A 15,787-nucleotide genomic window follows, 5' to 3' on the forward strand; every position below is an offset into this window, starting at 1 on the left:
TAAAATAATACATTGCAGGAATGGATTCAACTGCCAGAGGGATGAAATGACTTTTTCTGTACAATGGTTGAAACAAGTCTGCCTTCTGATTATTTTATGGCCTTTGGTGAACACAGCTGAGTAGCTCTTGATAGACCGACTTCTCTGAGAACAAGTACTTCCTGTCAGGTTATCTACGCTGGTCATTTCCTAGGTTGAAAAGCACCTGCCCTGAGACTTTGAATCCAGGATCTTTGATTTTTATTCACCGTTTTCCTCATTCTCAGACTTTCTGGCTACTTACTTGTCTGCTTATCTTCATGACATTTTACTCTGGAGTATCCAAGTGATCCGATTAACTTTCTAAAAAGGGCACAGCTTTATTAATTTACAGTGATATTTAAATATTTCATTTGATTCTCTCAACAGCCTATGATATAACAAAGCAAGCTGGATTATTGGATTTCACCAATGAGAAACAGGTTCAGAAGGGTTCAGGGACTTGGCTTTTCATACAACTAGGAAGTTGTAGAGCCAGGACTTGAAGCTAAGCATGCTGATGCCTGAGTGAATGGCCTTCCTGGTTTTATACGCCCTCCCAGCTCTCTGAAGGTGTTGGGAGTCTCACCTGTCCTTAGCCATGATATGTTTTGCTAAAATGATGCAACCTTTCCCTGTGTTCTCTCTTGTCTTTTAGAAGATGATCTCTTAGAAGATGATGGAATTTTCAATATTTCAGTATTTAATGAAACTTGTTTGAAATTGAACAGGCATTCTAGGAAAGTTGGATCAGAAAGAATGTACCAAGTAAGAAGATCTCTTATGCTATCTGTCAAAGAATGGTCTTAAAAATGTGGGTGATCTCCAAGTGATGATCCATAGCATTTAAAAATTATTGGAATAAAGTTTTAGACAGTTTGTGCTTTTTCTTTTTAGAGATGGATATGAGATGGATGTGAGGGACTGAATTGAAAGAAAGACACTGTATTTAGTGACTTATTATTTCCCCTGCCTGAATATTTCACACTCATATTTTATTTTATTGCATTTAAAAATTACAGGTTATCTTACTATCAAATTCATATTTGGACAAGGATATTTAAGGAACTCGTTGCATGATTATTGGACCTCATTTAACTTTATTTTTTTTAACAACATAAGTCAAATTATAAGTTGATTCAGACAGGAATTAAGCTTTACTTTTCTATCATTTTTAGTGACTAGCAAATCATCTGGCAGAGAGCAGTAAGTATTAAGTTAAAGTTAAGTATTTATTCTATAATGATTACTCCAAGAATATCATCTATTAGGACCTGGAAGTTCCAATTCAAACAAATATGTAAATAAACAGGCAACTACATCATGGTATAATGAGGACTTTGATAAAAAAATAAAGAATGAAGTGGGAGATATCTGTGTGTGTGTGTGTGTGTGTGTATGCACACGTGTGTCTCTAGGAAAAATTTTTTAGCAAGAAGCAAAGGCTATGCTGAGTCATAAAAAATGAACAGGAATTAGACAGTTACAAGAACTGGGGTGAGGGTGAAGAGGGTGCTGTGGTGAGTCGAGTAGGATATTGGGTAATAGAGAAAGCAAAGGGCAGTAAGAAGAAATGAGTCTAAGCAGCAGCCCCATGTGAGAAGCCCTGTATGCTGTGCTTCTGCATTTGAATTTTATTTTGATATCTATGCAAAGAATTTTTAAATGGCAAGTGAAAGATTCAAATTTCCACATTAGAAAGAACCCTGAACCTAGAAATATATTCCAGCACCCAAATAACTTAATATATGATGAAGGTGATTTTTTTTTCTTTTCAAATCAGTTGAGAAAGCAAAGTTTATTGAATGAATGGACTGGGACCATTAACCAACTACTTGGTTAAGAAAATAAATGACTTTTATCAAAGTGACTGAAGAGTAAAAAATTTTTAAAAAATATTTTGTTTTAGTTGTAGTTGGACACAATACCTTTATTTCTATGTGGTGCTGAGGAATGAACCCAGTGCTCCACATGTGCTAGTTGAGCGCTCTATCACTGAACCACAACCCCAGCCCTTGAAAAGTAAAGTTTTTTCAAGATTGTTTTTAATGTGTTAGACAAAGATTAATTTATGTAATATGTGAAACAGTCTTAATTAAGTCCAAAGGAAAAAAGTAAACATTCCAAAGCAATTTGCACAAGACAATATACTTATTGTCAAAACACTCATGAGCACATGTTATATGTCACCAGTAATGGTCCAGAAGGGTTCTGTGAGATCTCGGGGGTGCAGCTCCGAGGTGACTGAAGTGGAGTGGAGGAAGTTCATAGCATCAAGTTCAAGGAACTCTGAGGCCACATTTTGATGGCTAATCTATGAGGACACTTAAGTTATTTAGGAGAATTCAAGGAGTTGGGGGCAAAAGGAATCCTTATGAACCATGGGTCAAGGTCTTAAATGACCTGGAAGACTGATGGGTAAGAGAGTGATTGACAGGGATGGGGAGAGGTGAAGGATAGGATAGACAGGAATACTGGCATCAATGCCAACGCTAAACCCATGGTCTCTACCAGATAAAATGCACTGGTTGACCCAGGGCCAATCATCTGACTTCTGGGATCTTCCCCTGTAACTCTATCTGCTGCTTGAGTGGCGGTGAGTCAAGTGTGATTGGTTAGCAGTACGTGTGGTGAATGACTCTGTGGATGAAAAGCTTTTCACTAGAGCTCTAATGGGAAGGAACAGCTGAAGTCCCATTGTACAGTTACTGCAAAATCTGAGATAGTCCTGAAAAAGTTTAAGTACTGTGGACTGTGAAGCTCATCTATGGATTCCTTACAGTGAAAAGAAAGCAAAAGACTTTTGCCCAATAGCTCTAGTCCAGTCCTTTTCACTTGAGTGGGCATCAAGAGATTTTATTATTCTGCAATGTATTTATTCATCCAAGATTAGTCTGTTATGCAATTTAGTCATAGTCTTATACCTGGTTGAGAGAGAAATTCAATGGGTAAGGTAAAATAACTCTAGTAAGTACATTCCCAGTTTAGTTCACTGTAGTATTAAAAATAATTCTCAATAGGTAAAGATAAATGAAACTTTCTTGCTTTGTCTCCATTTTGCTTATAGTCTAGACATCTGCAAGACAACAGAAAATTTAATGCAGCGCTTTCTTTTAATCTCATGGCAGTTTAAAGTTCTGGGTCAAAGATGGTATCTGGATAACTTTTATCACGCAACATCTTTTAACCTCACAACGAAGGAACGAGTTCTGGAAGTGTGTTTGGATTTGTACCCGGCAACCCGGTATACAGTGAATATCACCCTCCTGAGCTCTCCTGAGCAGCACTCAGTACAGATAATGATAACAACTGCACCAACAGGTAGGTGGAGATGACTTCCTGTTTTTGTACCTCAGGACAAGGTAAATATGTAAATTGAACTGTACAGTGTTGGGGAGCTTGGAGGATGGGGATCAGGAGACTTGTGTTCTAGTTCTAACAAACTACCAGCTTTGGCTGGGGTTCAGGATACCTTAACCCTACCACTTAGCCCTTTCCCCACAGGGTTCTGGCTTATAGAGGGAACAGACTGCTTTATCCAGGGATCCCTGGTAGTCCTAGATTGAGAATTCTGTAAAGCCTTTTATGACTCACCCCAACTTTAAGATGCTCCTCACCTCAGGGATGTATAACTAGAACCAACCTCCAGGAGATAAAAAATGTGAGCTTACTGTGCCTGGCACCAGCAGAACCAAGAGGCTCCCTGATTGGGCCATAAGTGAGCACATTTACTCAACATAGATAGAGAGTGTGAAGGTCAGGCACCTTGGAAACTTCCTTTGTGGCCTTTTGAGGAAGCTGCATGGAGGCCGGCTATGTTAACTGCACAGCTCCCCCTAGTGGGAAGGGACAAAGAATCTCTACCATTTCTCCTGTTCTTGAATCTTGGGGTATAACAAACACCCAATTTCCAGGTAGCCACAAGAGCCTGTCCCTTTGAAGGAAAACAGCAGGATAGTGCAGGGCCAGCTCTGATCCTGAATCTTTCTCTCATATTTGCCACAGCTCTGGATGGCTGTCTCGGGTGGACAGTTTGGTCTTTGCACTCAAAAGACTCTGAAAGGCATGAGACACGAATGTTCTCCATGGGGGTCTCAGGCGTTAGTAAGCAGAGTTGTCTGAGTAGCTTGTTAAGATACTGGTTCCCAGGATCCATTACAGAGGTTCTGAATCAGCAGGCCTGGGGTGGGCACCCCCAATTTTTGTTTCTAGCAAGCTTCCAGGCCTTGCTGAGACTGCTAGCCCACATTTTGAGCAACTTTGAACTAACCACATAGATCTTAGCTACTTCTGGGCAATTTAAAGGCCTTCATGGGCAGGAACATGATGAAAAAAAAAAAAAAAAGGCAGGGGGAAAAGTGGTAGTTAAAATAATTCTACCTGCTCATGTATAAGAAGCCTGCATGTTATAACTGTGTTGCCTGATTGGTGAAGTTTTCCTGATAGTCAGATATGTACCTCATCAGTTCCTGCATTCCAGCTGCAGAGACCGAGAGTCCCCAATTCTCCCCAGGGTGTTCCACTCTCCCGCAGCATCTCTTGTCTTTACATTCCACATCCTGGTCAGTATATCCACATTTTTACAGGGAGAAACTGAGTCTTAACCCTCCTTTCACCTGAGATTACACAGGATGAGATGAGAAATAAAGCATCCACTTTATTGATCTGGGGGAGTTCCCAGGAACTACCCTAATACAGGTTTCAGGTAAAAGCTACATTGGAGAAGGAGGGGGTTTAAGTACATGGGCAATTGAATCTGCAAGGGAGCCTTGGCTAGGTTTCCCACCCAGCCTTAGGCTGAACAACAGAGAGAGGGACAGTGGGCAGACTGTTACTTCCTGGAGACTGGAGATACATGCAGTGCCCCTTGTACTTGGGCAAATGCAAGTTCCAGAGAGCAAGAGTCTGTGTCTTGTTTGGGCAGTGATTTGTGATATATGGACTCTACCCACTGATAGCCTCCTATCAGTCAGCTTACATATTTACTGTTCCTTCCTTGAGGTTTAATGAGTAGGGAATTTTCCTTTCCTTTATGGAAATGAGAAGACAGGTTAAGTAAGCGACCTTGAGCACACTGGAGCAAGGTAATTGACCTCTGTGATGTGGAGGTTGGACAGGAAGAGTCCATTTTAGTCCCAGGAGTCTATGTTAGGAAAGCAATTCAAATTATTTTTAGGTTCCTTCAATTCATTTCTTTCAACATCCAGACTTCTTGATTGATCTATTTACCGTATTTATTTCATTTATCAAATGTTGTATTCTTATTGTTACATACTATTTATTCATGTACTAAAACATCAATCTTTTATTATTTATATGTCAAACATTTCTCCTGTTTTACAGTTTCTTCTAATTTTGATAAACGATGCTTTTGATATAAATCATTTAGATTTCTTTCTTTTTTAACATATTTATTCTTAAGTTTTAGATGGACACAATATCCTTATTTTACATTTATGTGGTGCTGAGGATCGAACCCAGTGCCTCATGTATGCTACGAAAGCACTCCACCACTGAGCCACAACCCCAGCCCCAATCATTTAGATTTCTATGTAATCAAATCTACTAATCTTTTCCTTTGTAATTTATTACATTAATATTAAATGTGTAATTTTTAAAAATAAAAATATTTAAATCCCACCTACTTATAAGAAAAACTTTAAGTGACTCATATGAGTATATAACATAAAAGATAATAGGTTATAAGTCTAAGCTAAAGAAAAAAAGGTAAAAAATGGCAGGAACATAAAAGAAATAAGAACAAGGTTAAGAATAATTTATATCCTTATAACCCATTTGCTTGTTCATTGGTGGTTCACGTATTTGGATGTAAGCTTTCTACCAGTCTGGTCAGAAAGAGAGCTGCTACCTTGTCCATAATGTTATAACGTGGCAGTGTTTTTCACAAGTATATATATTTTTCCTAACACGAAGATCAGATAGGCGTTTCTGATTTCAAGGGTCTCATAAATAGGACGATGCATGAACAGCATTTTGTGAGGGGTTTATATGTCTGATTTCTATGTTGCCTGCCCACATGGCTCATTATATTATGGGAAAGCACAGTTCAGCGTGGGTGTTCAAGGAAAGATGCGCTGGGAATGCCTGCCCCCCTACAGATCCGGCTTGACCCAGGACCAGGTCCAGGGCTTTTAGACTACTGGAGGGTATGATTGGAAGCCATTTCTTTCAAGCAGTGTTCCCTAAATATTGCTTCTCTCAATTGAAATTTGAAGTTGAGTCATTCTGTTCCCTTTCACAATCCCCAGGGAGCATTATTCTGTGTGGCACAAGAATAGCAAGAACTTGAGCTTGAGTAGAAGGCTACCCACTTGTGTTGGAAGTTTGAGCCCAGGGCATTATCTTCCAGTGAATGGATGATTGAGCCCCCCAAATTCGTCTCCATATAATAATGTAGTCACATAATTTTAGCTTGAAAAATTTCATAGTGGTTCTAACCAGATACCAAATTTGTCTAAAGAAGAGTTTTTAAAAAATAACAAACTCCCAGTCTCTGAGAGTGTTCTATCTTCCTGTTCTTTCTAAGATAAACTGCTCCCAAAATGTACATCGAGGATAACCAAAATGATAACTGCTATTTATAGAGCAGAAATAAAAAGAGTAACTTTGCTTTCAGAATAGTGGATTTATAGCCATTCTTTCTGATAATATTTTGATTGCAAAGCCAACTCTCTATTTAGACTATTTCTAATTAGGGATTTTAGAACCTTATCATTTATATATAAAACCATGTTTGTTTTTTAGCTCCTTTTAGCAGTGGTTTGCATGCAATTAGATATTTCTAAAATAATTTTCATAAATTTAAAAAAAATATGAAAAGAGAGGACAGAATATTTTTCCAAGGGAATAAAGCCCTAGAAATCCCACACTCTTCTCATTTTTTTGATTGACACATATTTGTACAAATTTATGAACTACAATTTGATGTTTTGATTCATGTAATAATTGAGTAATGATTGATCCACCTGGGGTAATTAATATATCTATCACCTTAAGATTTTATGTTCTTTAGGGTGAGTACATTTAGAATTCTCTTTTCTAGCTATTTTGAGGTATTTAATGCATTTTAATTATATTCACCCTGCTGTGCTAGAGAACACCAGAACTTATTTCTTCTAACTATAATAAAATATGGATTATTTCATGAATTTTCATGTCATTCTTATACAGCAACTGTGCTAATATTCTCTATTATTCCAACTGTAGCATATGTGCTGCCAAAGTAAGCACAATCATAATTTTTTTTTTGAGGGGGGAATACCAGGGATTTAATCCAGGAGTGCTTTTCTATGATCTACATCCCCAGCCCTTTTTATTTTTATTTTGAGTCAGGGTCTCATTAAGTCCTAGGGTCTTGCTAAGTTTCCGAGGCTGTCCCTGAACTTGCTACCTTCCTGCCTCAGTCTCCCAAATTGCTGAGATCATAGGTGTCTGCCACCACTCCTGACACAACCATAACTCTTTTTTTTCCCCCCAGTTCTGGGATTTGAACCCAGAGCCTCGTGTATACCAGGCAAACCTTTACCACAATGTCCCTGGCCCCACAATCAAAACTCTTAAAGTGGATTTATGATGCCGAGTTTCTAACAAATGTGCAATTTAAGATCCCTGTTGACCTGAAAAATCTTTCCCGGTGACTGATTTAGGTACTCATTATCCAGGTTCAAACAATAGATAATAAAGGCTATCAATAATTTACATTGTTTTTGATACTTTTCCATAAAATAAAAGATGATATACCAGTAATCTGTGATGAAAGAGTCACATCTGCAATCTACTTGTTTCTCTTAGGACCCATTAGCTTGAGAAAAATTGTACCTGCGATTGGTCAAGACAGAAATTGGCATTTTAAAAATATTATCTTTACTCATAAAGATGAATAAGTTATTTAGAATTGGAGCCCTCCACTAAATGATCCTAACTGCTGTGAAGGCAACAAGTTCATCTCATTCTTCTCAGGATCTCCATATTTTAATCATCTGTATGAACACGAAGCTCCAAGACTGAACATGCATCTCAGTGTTTTCTTTCCCTCACAAACTCACGCTGAAACTTAATTCCCAACTTAAGTCCCATCTTAATGGTGTTTGGTGGTGGGACCTTTGGGAATAATTAGGAATACAAGAGATCATAAGGGTGGGGAGCCCATGATTAGATTAGTGGCTTTATAAGAGGAGGAAGAGAGACCCCAGTTAGCATGCTTGCTGTATCTCACTTTGTGATGCCATTGTTCTCCAGACCATGACCAGTAGGAAGGCCCTCACCAGATGCTCAGCAGAAGCAGTGCCACGCTTCAGAACCCCGAGTCGAGTAAACCCTCTTTTCCTTAGGAATTATCCAGCTTATGGTAGTCAGCTATAGCAACAGAAAACAGACAAATTCAATAGCTATTAATGCAATGCAGAGGAACCGTAACTATAAGATATTCTTTTAAAATTTCACTTGTAACTTTTAAATTTTATTGTAATTTCAAAAAATTTCCCTTTTCACTTGCATGAACTCTATCCCTCTTGCTCTTGTTCTCTCTCCCTTAAATATATCCCATTTGGCTGTGGTGCATTGTTCCTTATGTGGTGTTGAAAATTCTCTTCAGTAATATTTTTTAAAAAGTATTTTTTTTATTTGTCAATGGACCTTTATTTTATTTATTTATATGCGGTGCTGAGAATCAAACCCAGTGCCTCACACATGGTAGGCAAGTGCTCTACCGCTGAGCCACAACCCCAGGTCCTCTTTAGAAATAAATAAATAAATAAATAAATAAATAAATAAATAAATAAATAAATATTATATATTTGTATTTTTGCACTAATATTCATAAATAATGTTGGTCTAAAATTTTCTCTTTTTTTGGTGCTATCTTTATCAGATTTAAAGATCAATATTTTCCTTGCTTCTTAATAATAATTTGAAAGGCTTTCTTTATTGGTTATGCCCTGGGACAATTCATGTTTCATTTGGTCTATCCAAATTAATGAATGGTTTGGTAGAATTCATCAAATTTTGTGCAGTAATCTGGGCATGGAGCACCTTTTATGGAAACTGGTCTTTTTAATTTAAAAAAAATTTTTTTTGTAGTTGTAGATGGACAGAATGCCTTTATTTTATTTGTTCATTTTTATGTGGTGCTAAGGATCAAACCCAGTACCTCACACATTCAAGGCAAGTGCTCTGCCACTGAGCTATAGCCCCAGCCCTGTTTAAACTTTTTGAATGGGGTCTATTTTGGTAAATTGGATTTTCCTAAGAATTACCTGTTTCATCTAAATTTTAAAACTTATTTGCATAGTGGCCTACAAAGTAGTTCTGTTTAACTGTTTGGATTTTCTTCTTTCTCGAAGATTATCCTTCCTTGTATTTTTATTTTCTTTCTTTTTTTCTGGATTAAATTAGCTAGTGGTTTGTCTATTTTGTTAATACAGTTGTCCCTTAGGGATTTGTTCCAGCACCCCACTGATACCAAAATCTGAAGATGCTGAAGTCTTTTATGGAAAATGTGTAGATTTGCATATAACCTACACACAGCCTCCTGTATATTTTAAGTCTTCTCTAACTTAACAATATAACACCTAACACAATGCAAGTTCTGTGAAAATAGTTTTATACTGTATTATTTAGGGAACAAAGACAAGAACAAAAGTCTGAATATGTTCAGTTTACTGACCTAATTTTTCCCCCCAAATAGTTTTGATCCCAGGTTGGTTGAATCCATGGATTTGGAGTCCATGGATACAAAGGCCTGACTGTCCAAGAGTTAGGTTCGTTAATTGGATCTCCTCTTTTTTTCTCTCTGCTCTTTCAACATCAGGAATTAGCAAACTACGGCCTGCAGGCCAAATCAGGTCTTTTGCCTGTTTCCATAAAAGCATTTTTATTGGAACAAAGGCACAGTTGAGTAGTTGTGACAGACTGGTCTGGCCTTGAAAGCCAAATATATTTAATTATCTGGTCTACTATAGGAAAAAAAAATCTTGATTCTTGTTTTATGTCATTAATTTCTACTTTCATGATTTTTATATTCTTTTTTTTTTCTTTTTAGTACCAGGGATTGAAGCCAGGGGGGTTTAACCACTGAGCCACATACCCTGCCCCCCCCTGGGGGGGCACCTTTTTTATATTTTATATAGAGACAGGGTCTCTCTGAATTGCTTAGGGCCTCACTAAGTTGCTGAAGCTGGCTTTGAACTCACCATCCTCCTGTCTCAGCCTCTTGAGCCACTGGGATTACAGGTGTATGCCATTTTATCTGGCTATAATTATTATATTCTTTCTTAAACTTCTGTTTTTGTTTGCTTTATAAAGGTGGTTGCAGCATATCTTCATTGTGAATTGTGGTTTTTAGCATTAAAATGGGTCCTTTGTTTTATTTAATGATTTCAGGTTAAATTGTGCTTTGTCTTGTATCAGGATTGCAACTTTCTTATGGTTTCTGTTTGTCTTGATAAATTGTTGCCATTGCTTTCATCCTTAGCCTTTCTGAATCTCTTCATTCTAGGTATCCCTCTTATCTACAGCTTAATGTTGGATCTTCCATTGTAAGACAAATTGAAAATCTTTTAAACCTTTAAATTAGTAAATTAAACCCATTTATAGTTACTACTGATAGACTGATATGTTTGGTCTCAACTCTGTCCTATTACTTTATATTATAATTACTGTGTGTGTTACAGTTCTTGTATTTCTTTTTCTATTGCTTCTTTGTTGTTTTGTCTTTGTGCCATTTTAAAATGCCCTGTCTGTTCTTTTAAATAAACTTTGGGACACTGAAATAGGCCAAGAGAGATTATTGGATAAAAAGTATCATACTATTTATTTACTTCCCAGCCTACAAAAAAAAAAAAAAAAAAAAAAAGACAAAAAATGAACAAAACAGAACAAAACACCTATCTCTTGTTATTTCATTTAACTTTAAAAAAATTGATTAATTTATTCTAATTAGATAGATATGACAGAATGCATTTTGATTCATTGTACACAGCGTTTCATTTCTCTGGTTGTATATGGTGTAACATCACACCCGATGTGCAGTCATACATATTCCTAGAGTAACGATGTCCACCTCATTCCAGCATCTTTCCTGTACCCACACCCCCTTTAACTTTTTAAACATCTGGCTTCCCAGTTTTTTTTTTTTTTTTGGTGTGTGTGTGTGTGTGTGTGTGTGTGTGGGTGGGTGGGTGGCTGGGGAAGGTTGGGGAGTGGTACTAGAGATTGAGCCTGGGGGAGCTCTATCACTGAACCACACCCTCAGGCCCTTAAATTTTTTTTTTTTTTTTTTTTTGATTTAGGGTCTCACTAAATTGTCCAGGCTGGCCTCAAACTGTGCTTCTCTTGCCCTAGCCTCCCCAGGTTGATGGGATTATAGGCATGTGACGCCCAGCTGATTTGCCAGTTTTTTTTTTTAATATTTCTTTTTAGTTGTTGATGGACCCAATATCTATCTATCTTTATTTATTTATTTATTTATTTATTTATTTAATGGGTGCTGAGGATCAAACCCAGTGCCTTATGCATGCGAGGCAAGTGCTCTACCACTGAGCTACAATCCCAGCTCATGATTTGCTGGTTTTAATGGCATATTTAACTCTATTTGTTGCTCTTATGACATTCAATTAGTTTATTCTACTTCCCTTTTCTGCAGTTCCTTCTCTGTTTTCCAGTTGCATCAATATCAGAACATATACCATTTATATATTATTCCTCCACCCTGCCCTATCTTTATTTTAGTCTAAGAGTCATAGTTCATTGTATCAAATGTTTACCATCAATCCTTTTACTGAAATTCCTCAGTTATTTCTTGGATGAAGATCATCTAGAAACTTCTCAAGGGTATTGCCTGAGTTCTCTCATGTTTAGACCAGTTCTCTGTTGCCTTAATGTTGCTGAAAGCTCAGTTCTTGTCTCCAGAGCCAATCCAATGATGAGGACATGGTTTTGAGAGAAAAGAAAAAGAAGATTTATTGTTTTGCTAGCAAAGAAGAAACACAGGAGACTCCTGTCCCAAAGGCTGCGATTCTGGCCATCAGCAAGAATGGGGTGGCAGGGGGAGTGTTTAAACAGGTGATTCAGAGAAAATGAGATTAGGAAGGAGAGATCAGGGAAGAGAAGATCAGGGAAAATCAGGAAAAGGTTAGAGAAAAGAAGAGCAGGGAGGAGAAGATCAGCAAGAGGAAGGTTGGGAAAAAAAAAGTGAAGTTTCAAAGCCACAAGGGATATAGTGAAAGCATCAAGTGAACCCAGGCTTAAGGTTTCAAAGATAGTGTAGCTGGATGTAAAAATCCTAGTTCCCATGTACTTGGTTTGAGTTTTTTAAAAAAATGTTCAGATTTTCCTTTTTGCTTTTTATGTAGCTTTTGAGAAATCAGACAAAGGTTAATTTTTTTTGTCTTTGGATTTTTGTTTATTTATGTCTTTAGTGGAGCTTCAGAGGATTTTTAACCTAGTTTTAGAAAGGTTTTAGGGATGATTATTCTGGATCTGCTTTCTTAGGTACCTGGTGTCCCCTTTTATAATTTATTTTTCAGTCTTATTTTTGTAAAGTTATCTTGAATTATATTTTAAATATTAATTCTGCTTCAATGTTTCTTATTCTTCAGAGACTTTAATTATACATATGTTGGATCTTTGTGTATAGTTCATTTCAATCACTTTATATATTTGGTTTTTTTTTATTAGTTGTTTTAATCTCATGTTTTTTTTTGGGGGGGTTGTTTTTCTGTATTTCTTCAATGTCCTTTATTCAGTTTCCTTGTAATCTTTTTTTTAAAGGCATCAAAAAATTTAGTTTTTATTTCTGACCTGGATTCTCTTTTTCTTCCATTTCTTTCCTGAATTCAGTCATTTCGGTTCCATTTCCTCCTGCTTTGTGTCCATTTCTATTCTTAGTTTTTAATTTTCTGACTAAAGGTGTCTCTTTCAGACCTCAGATGCTTATTGGCAGATGTTTATTTTGTTAGAGGTTTTCCCCCTAGTTCTGTGGGTTTTAAAGAGTGTAGAGCTTTTCACAAGCTGAAAGGTTTTGAGTCTGACTTTGGGTCCGCAAAGGAAGACTGCTTTTGTCTATTGCCTCTGGGCAGAATTGGTGGTGTAGGTGGCTAACAGGATTTCTGGGTTAAGACTGCCCTCTTCTGTCATCGGGGAAAGTACAGCTTCTTTAAAGGGTTTGTTGTTTTGTTTTGGGGTAAGGTTGGGGGTGCATTGTGTATTCATGTAGCTTTGGGTTCTCTTTTTACCTTATAGGGTCTTGCAGTGACCTTTGCTTCTTTTCCCCATTGCCACTTGGTCTCCAGGGACACACAGTCCTTTCTTCTTAGCCCCTTTTTCTACAAAAGTCATTACTTTCTCAAAATGCTACCTGATGACCATTGACTTTTTCCCCTTTCTCTGCAGTCAGAGTAGAGGGTAGGACTCCTCTTCTAAGGGCTGAAATTGTCTTCTTTCTTTTTTTAAGAGCGAGGGGGAGAGAGAGAGATTTAATATTTTATTATTATTTTTTTTTTTTAGTTCTCAGCAGACACAACATCTTTGTTGGTATGTGGTGCTGAGGATCGAACCCGGGCCGCACGCATGCCAGGCGAGCGCGCTACCGCTTGAGCTACATCCCCAGCCCCTGAAATTGTCTTATTCAAGTACCTTTATTTCATTGGGTTAATACAATATTAGTTGCTTAGCTTTCCTCTTTTAAAATTTTTTTTTTGTAATTGTAGATGAACAGCATGTCTTTATTTTATTTGTTTATTTTTATGTGGTGCTGAGGATCGGATCCAGTGCCTCACACATGAGGAGCAAGTGATCTACTACTGAGCTACAACCCCAGCCTTGAGCTTTCCTCTTACTGCTCATTGTTTGCATCTAAACAGTGAGAAATGCTGTGACTGCCACTGTCCTAGACACTGGGAACACAAAGATTAGTTCAATGGGGACGATAGACAAGTGTCAGTAATAAAATGCATAGGCCAGGTGTGGTGGTGCATACCCATAGTCCCAAGTGACTTGGGAGGTTGAGGCAAGAGGATCACAATTTGAGGCCAGCCTCAGCAAATTGGCAAGGCCCTGAGTAACTTAATGAGACCCTGTCTCAAAAAAAAAAAAAGTTTTTTTTGTCTTTTTTAAGGACCAGGGATGTAGCTCAGTGGTAAAGTACCCCTGGGTTCAGTTCAGTACCAAAATATTAATGATAATAACAATAATATAATGCATAAAGTAGTATTTACAGGGTACTTTAGGAGCAGAGAGGAAGTAATTACTGAATTTGTTCAGAGTTACTCTCCCACATAATGAAGCAGAAACAAAGTTCCAAATAATTTGATTAACTAGGAGCCCAATTTTCTCTGAGACTTTCTTGCAGGTTTGATTTTTCAATTTTAGGGTTAGCCCAGTGGGTGGGGGAGGTAGAGAAAGAGTGGCCACTGCAAGTGAGCCAGTGAAGGATGAGAGACAAGGGCATTTAAAGGGTTTTTGTAGCAAAAGATCCGAAAGCAGGAGGAAAAGATTTAGAATCCTGGGTCCACGATGCCTGTGGTTCAAACCATAAAGCCCCTCGAATGGAGGAAGGTGACCTGGAGTGACAATGTCATTTCCCAATCAAGAAGCAGCGGGAGATCTCTGAGGAAGCACCACAGACCCACCACTACTGCCATGTTACATGTTAAATAGAGTCATTATACGTGAACCATTCTTCATCTTGCTTTTTTAAAAAATTTCTTAATTTTTGGCTTTACAATATTCTGAGGACATACTTTCATACCAATTCATGTAATGTCGTGTCGTTCTTTTTGAGGGAAGCATAGTATTCCATTGTATGAAGGTACACTAATTTATTAACTTCACTGTGGAAGGATATTTGCTTTTTTCCCCCCCTTAAAGTTTTTGTTATTATAGACAATGAAGCTGTTAATATAGATGAATATATTATGTTTTGTTGATTTTCAGGTGCTCATCTTTTCACATTTTGATAGAAAATCTTACAATTGTTGTAGAGTCAGGTGTCTTTCATGAATATAATTGTCATTGCCCATGTATGCACCGTACTGGTCATAGCTACCTAATGCGTCATCATATCTATTTAGTTATGGAGTTTTGTGGTTCTGTTTATGACTTGGGTTCAATTGCCCATTACAACTTTTTTGTTGTTTGGTAGGAGGGATTAAACCCAGGGGCGCTTAACCACTGAGCCACATCCCCGGCCCTCTTTATATTTCATTTAGAGGCAGGGTCTTGTTAAGTTGCTAAGGGCCTCATGAAGCTACTGAGGCTGGCTTTGAACTTGCAATCTTCCTGCCTCAGCCTCCCAAGCTGCTGAGTTTACAGGTGTGCGCCACTGTGCCTGGTACAGCTTTTTTTTTTTTTTTTCAGAAAAGATTATACTATGATTTGACATTGAGACAGAAAGTTATCATGTATGTAGAAAACAATAACAAGGTGTAAGATCAAGTGTCAGCACCAGAATGGCTACGGTGGCTTTTGGAAGAAGATCTGGGAATCCGAACCTGGGGCGTCTTTCTTGCTAGGCAGATGCTCTACCATTGAACTACTTCTGAAGCCTAGTAGGGTACCTTTTAAAGAAACACTGCCTCATCAAGACTGTGAAAGGCACACAGGATGCTGCGTGGAAAATATAGACACTAGTAACTCAATTAAAAAGTGATTGATCAGGGTGCAGTGGTGCACGCCTGTAATCCCAGAGGCTTGGGGGGCTGAGGCAGGAGAATTGTGAGTTCAAAGCCAGCCTCAGCAACTTATTGAGGCC

General features: G+C 37.8%; 1 protein-coding gene across 1 annotated transcript in view; it reads left to right on the forward strand.

Annotated features, from left to right (window-relative positions):
* Positions 1–15,787, forward strand: part of SUSD1 (sushi domain containing 1) — a 119,120-nt gene that overhangs the window by 59,811 nt on the left and 43,522 nt on the right. Inside the window, exons 9-10 of the mRNA XM_081279303.1 lie at positions 677–786; positions 3,147–3,339. Of these exons, the coding sequence (XP_081135429.1) occupies positions 677–786; positions 3,147–3,339 (303 nt within the window). The remainder of the gene's footprint in view (positions 1–676; positions 787–3,146; positions 3,340–15,787) is intronic.

Source organism: Spermophilus citellus, assembly GCF_964194105.1.
Source record: "Spermophilus citellus genome assembly, chromosome: 2".
NCBI lineage: Eukaryota > Metazoa > Chordata > Mammalia > Rodentia > Sciuridae > Spermophilus > Spermophilus citellus.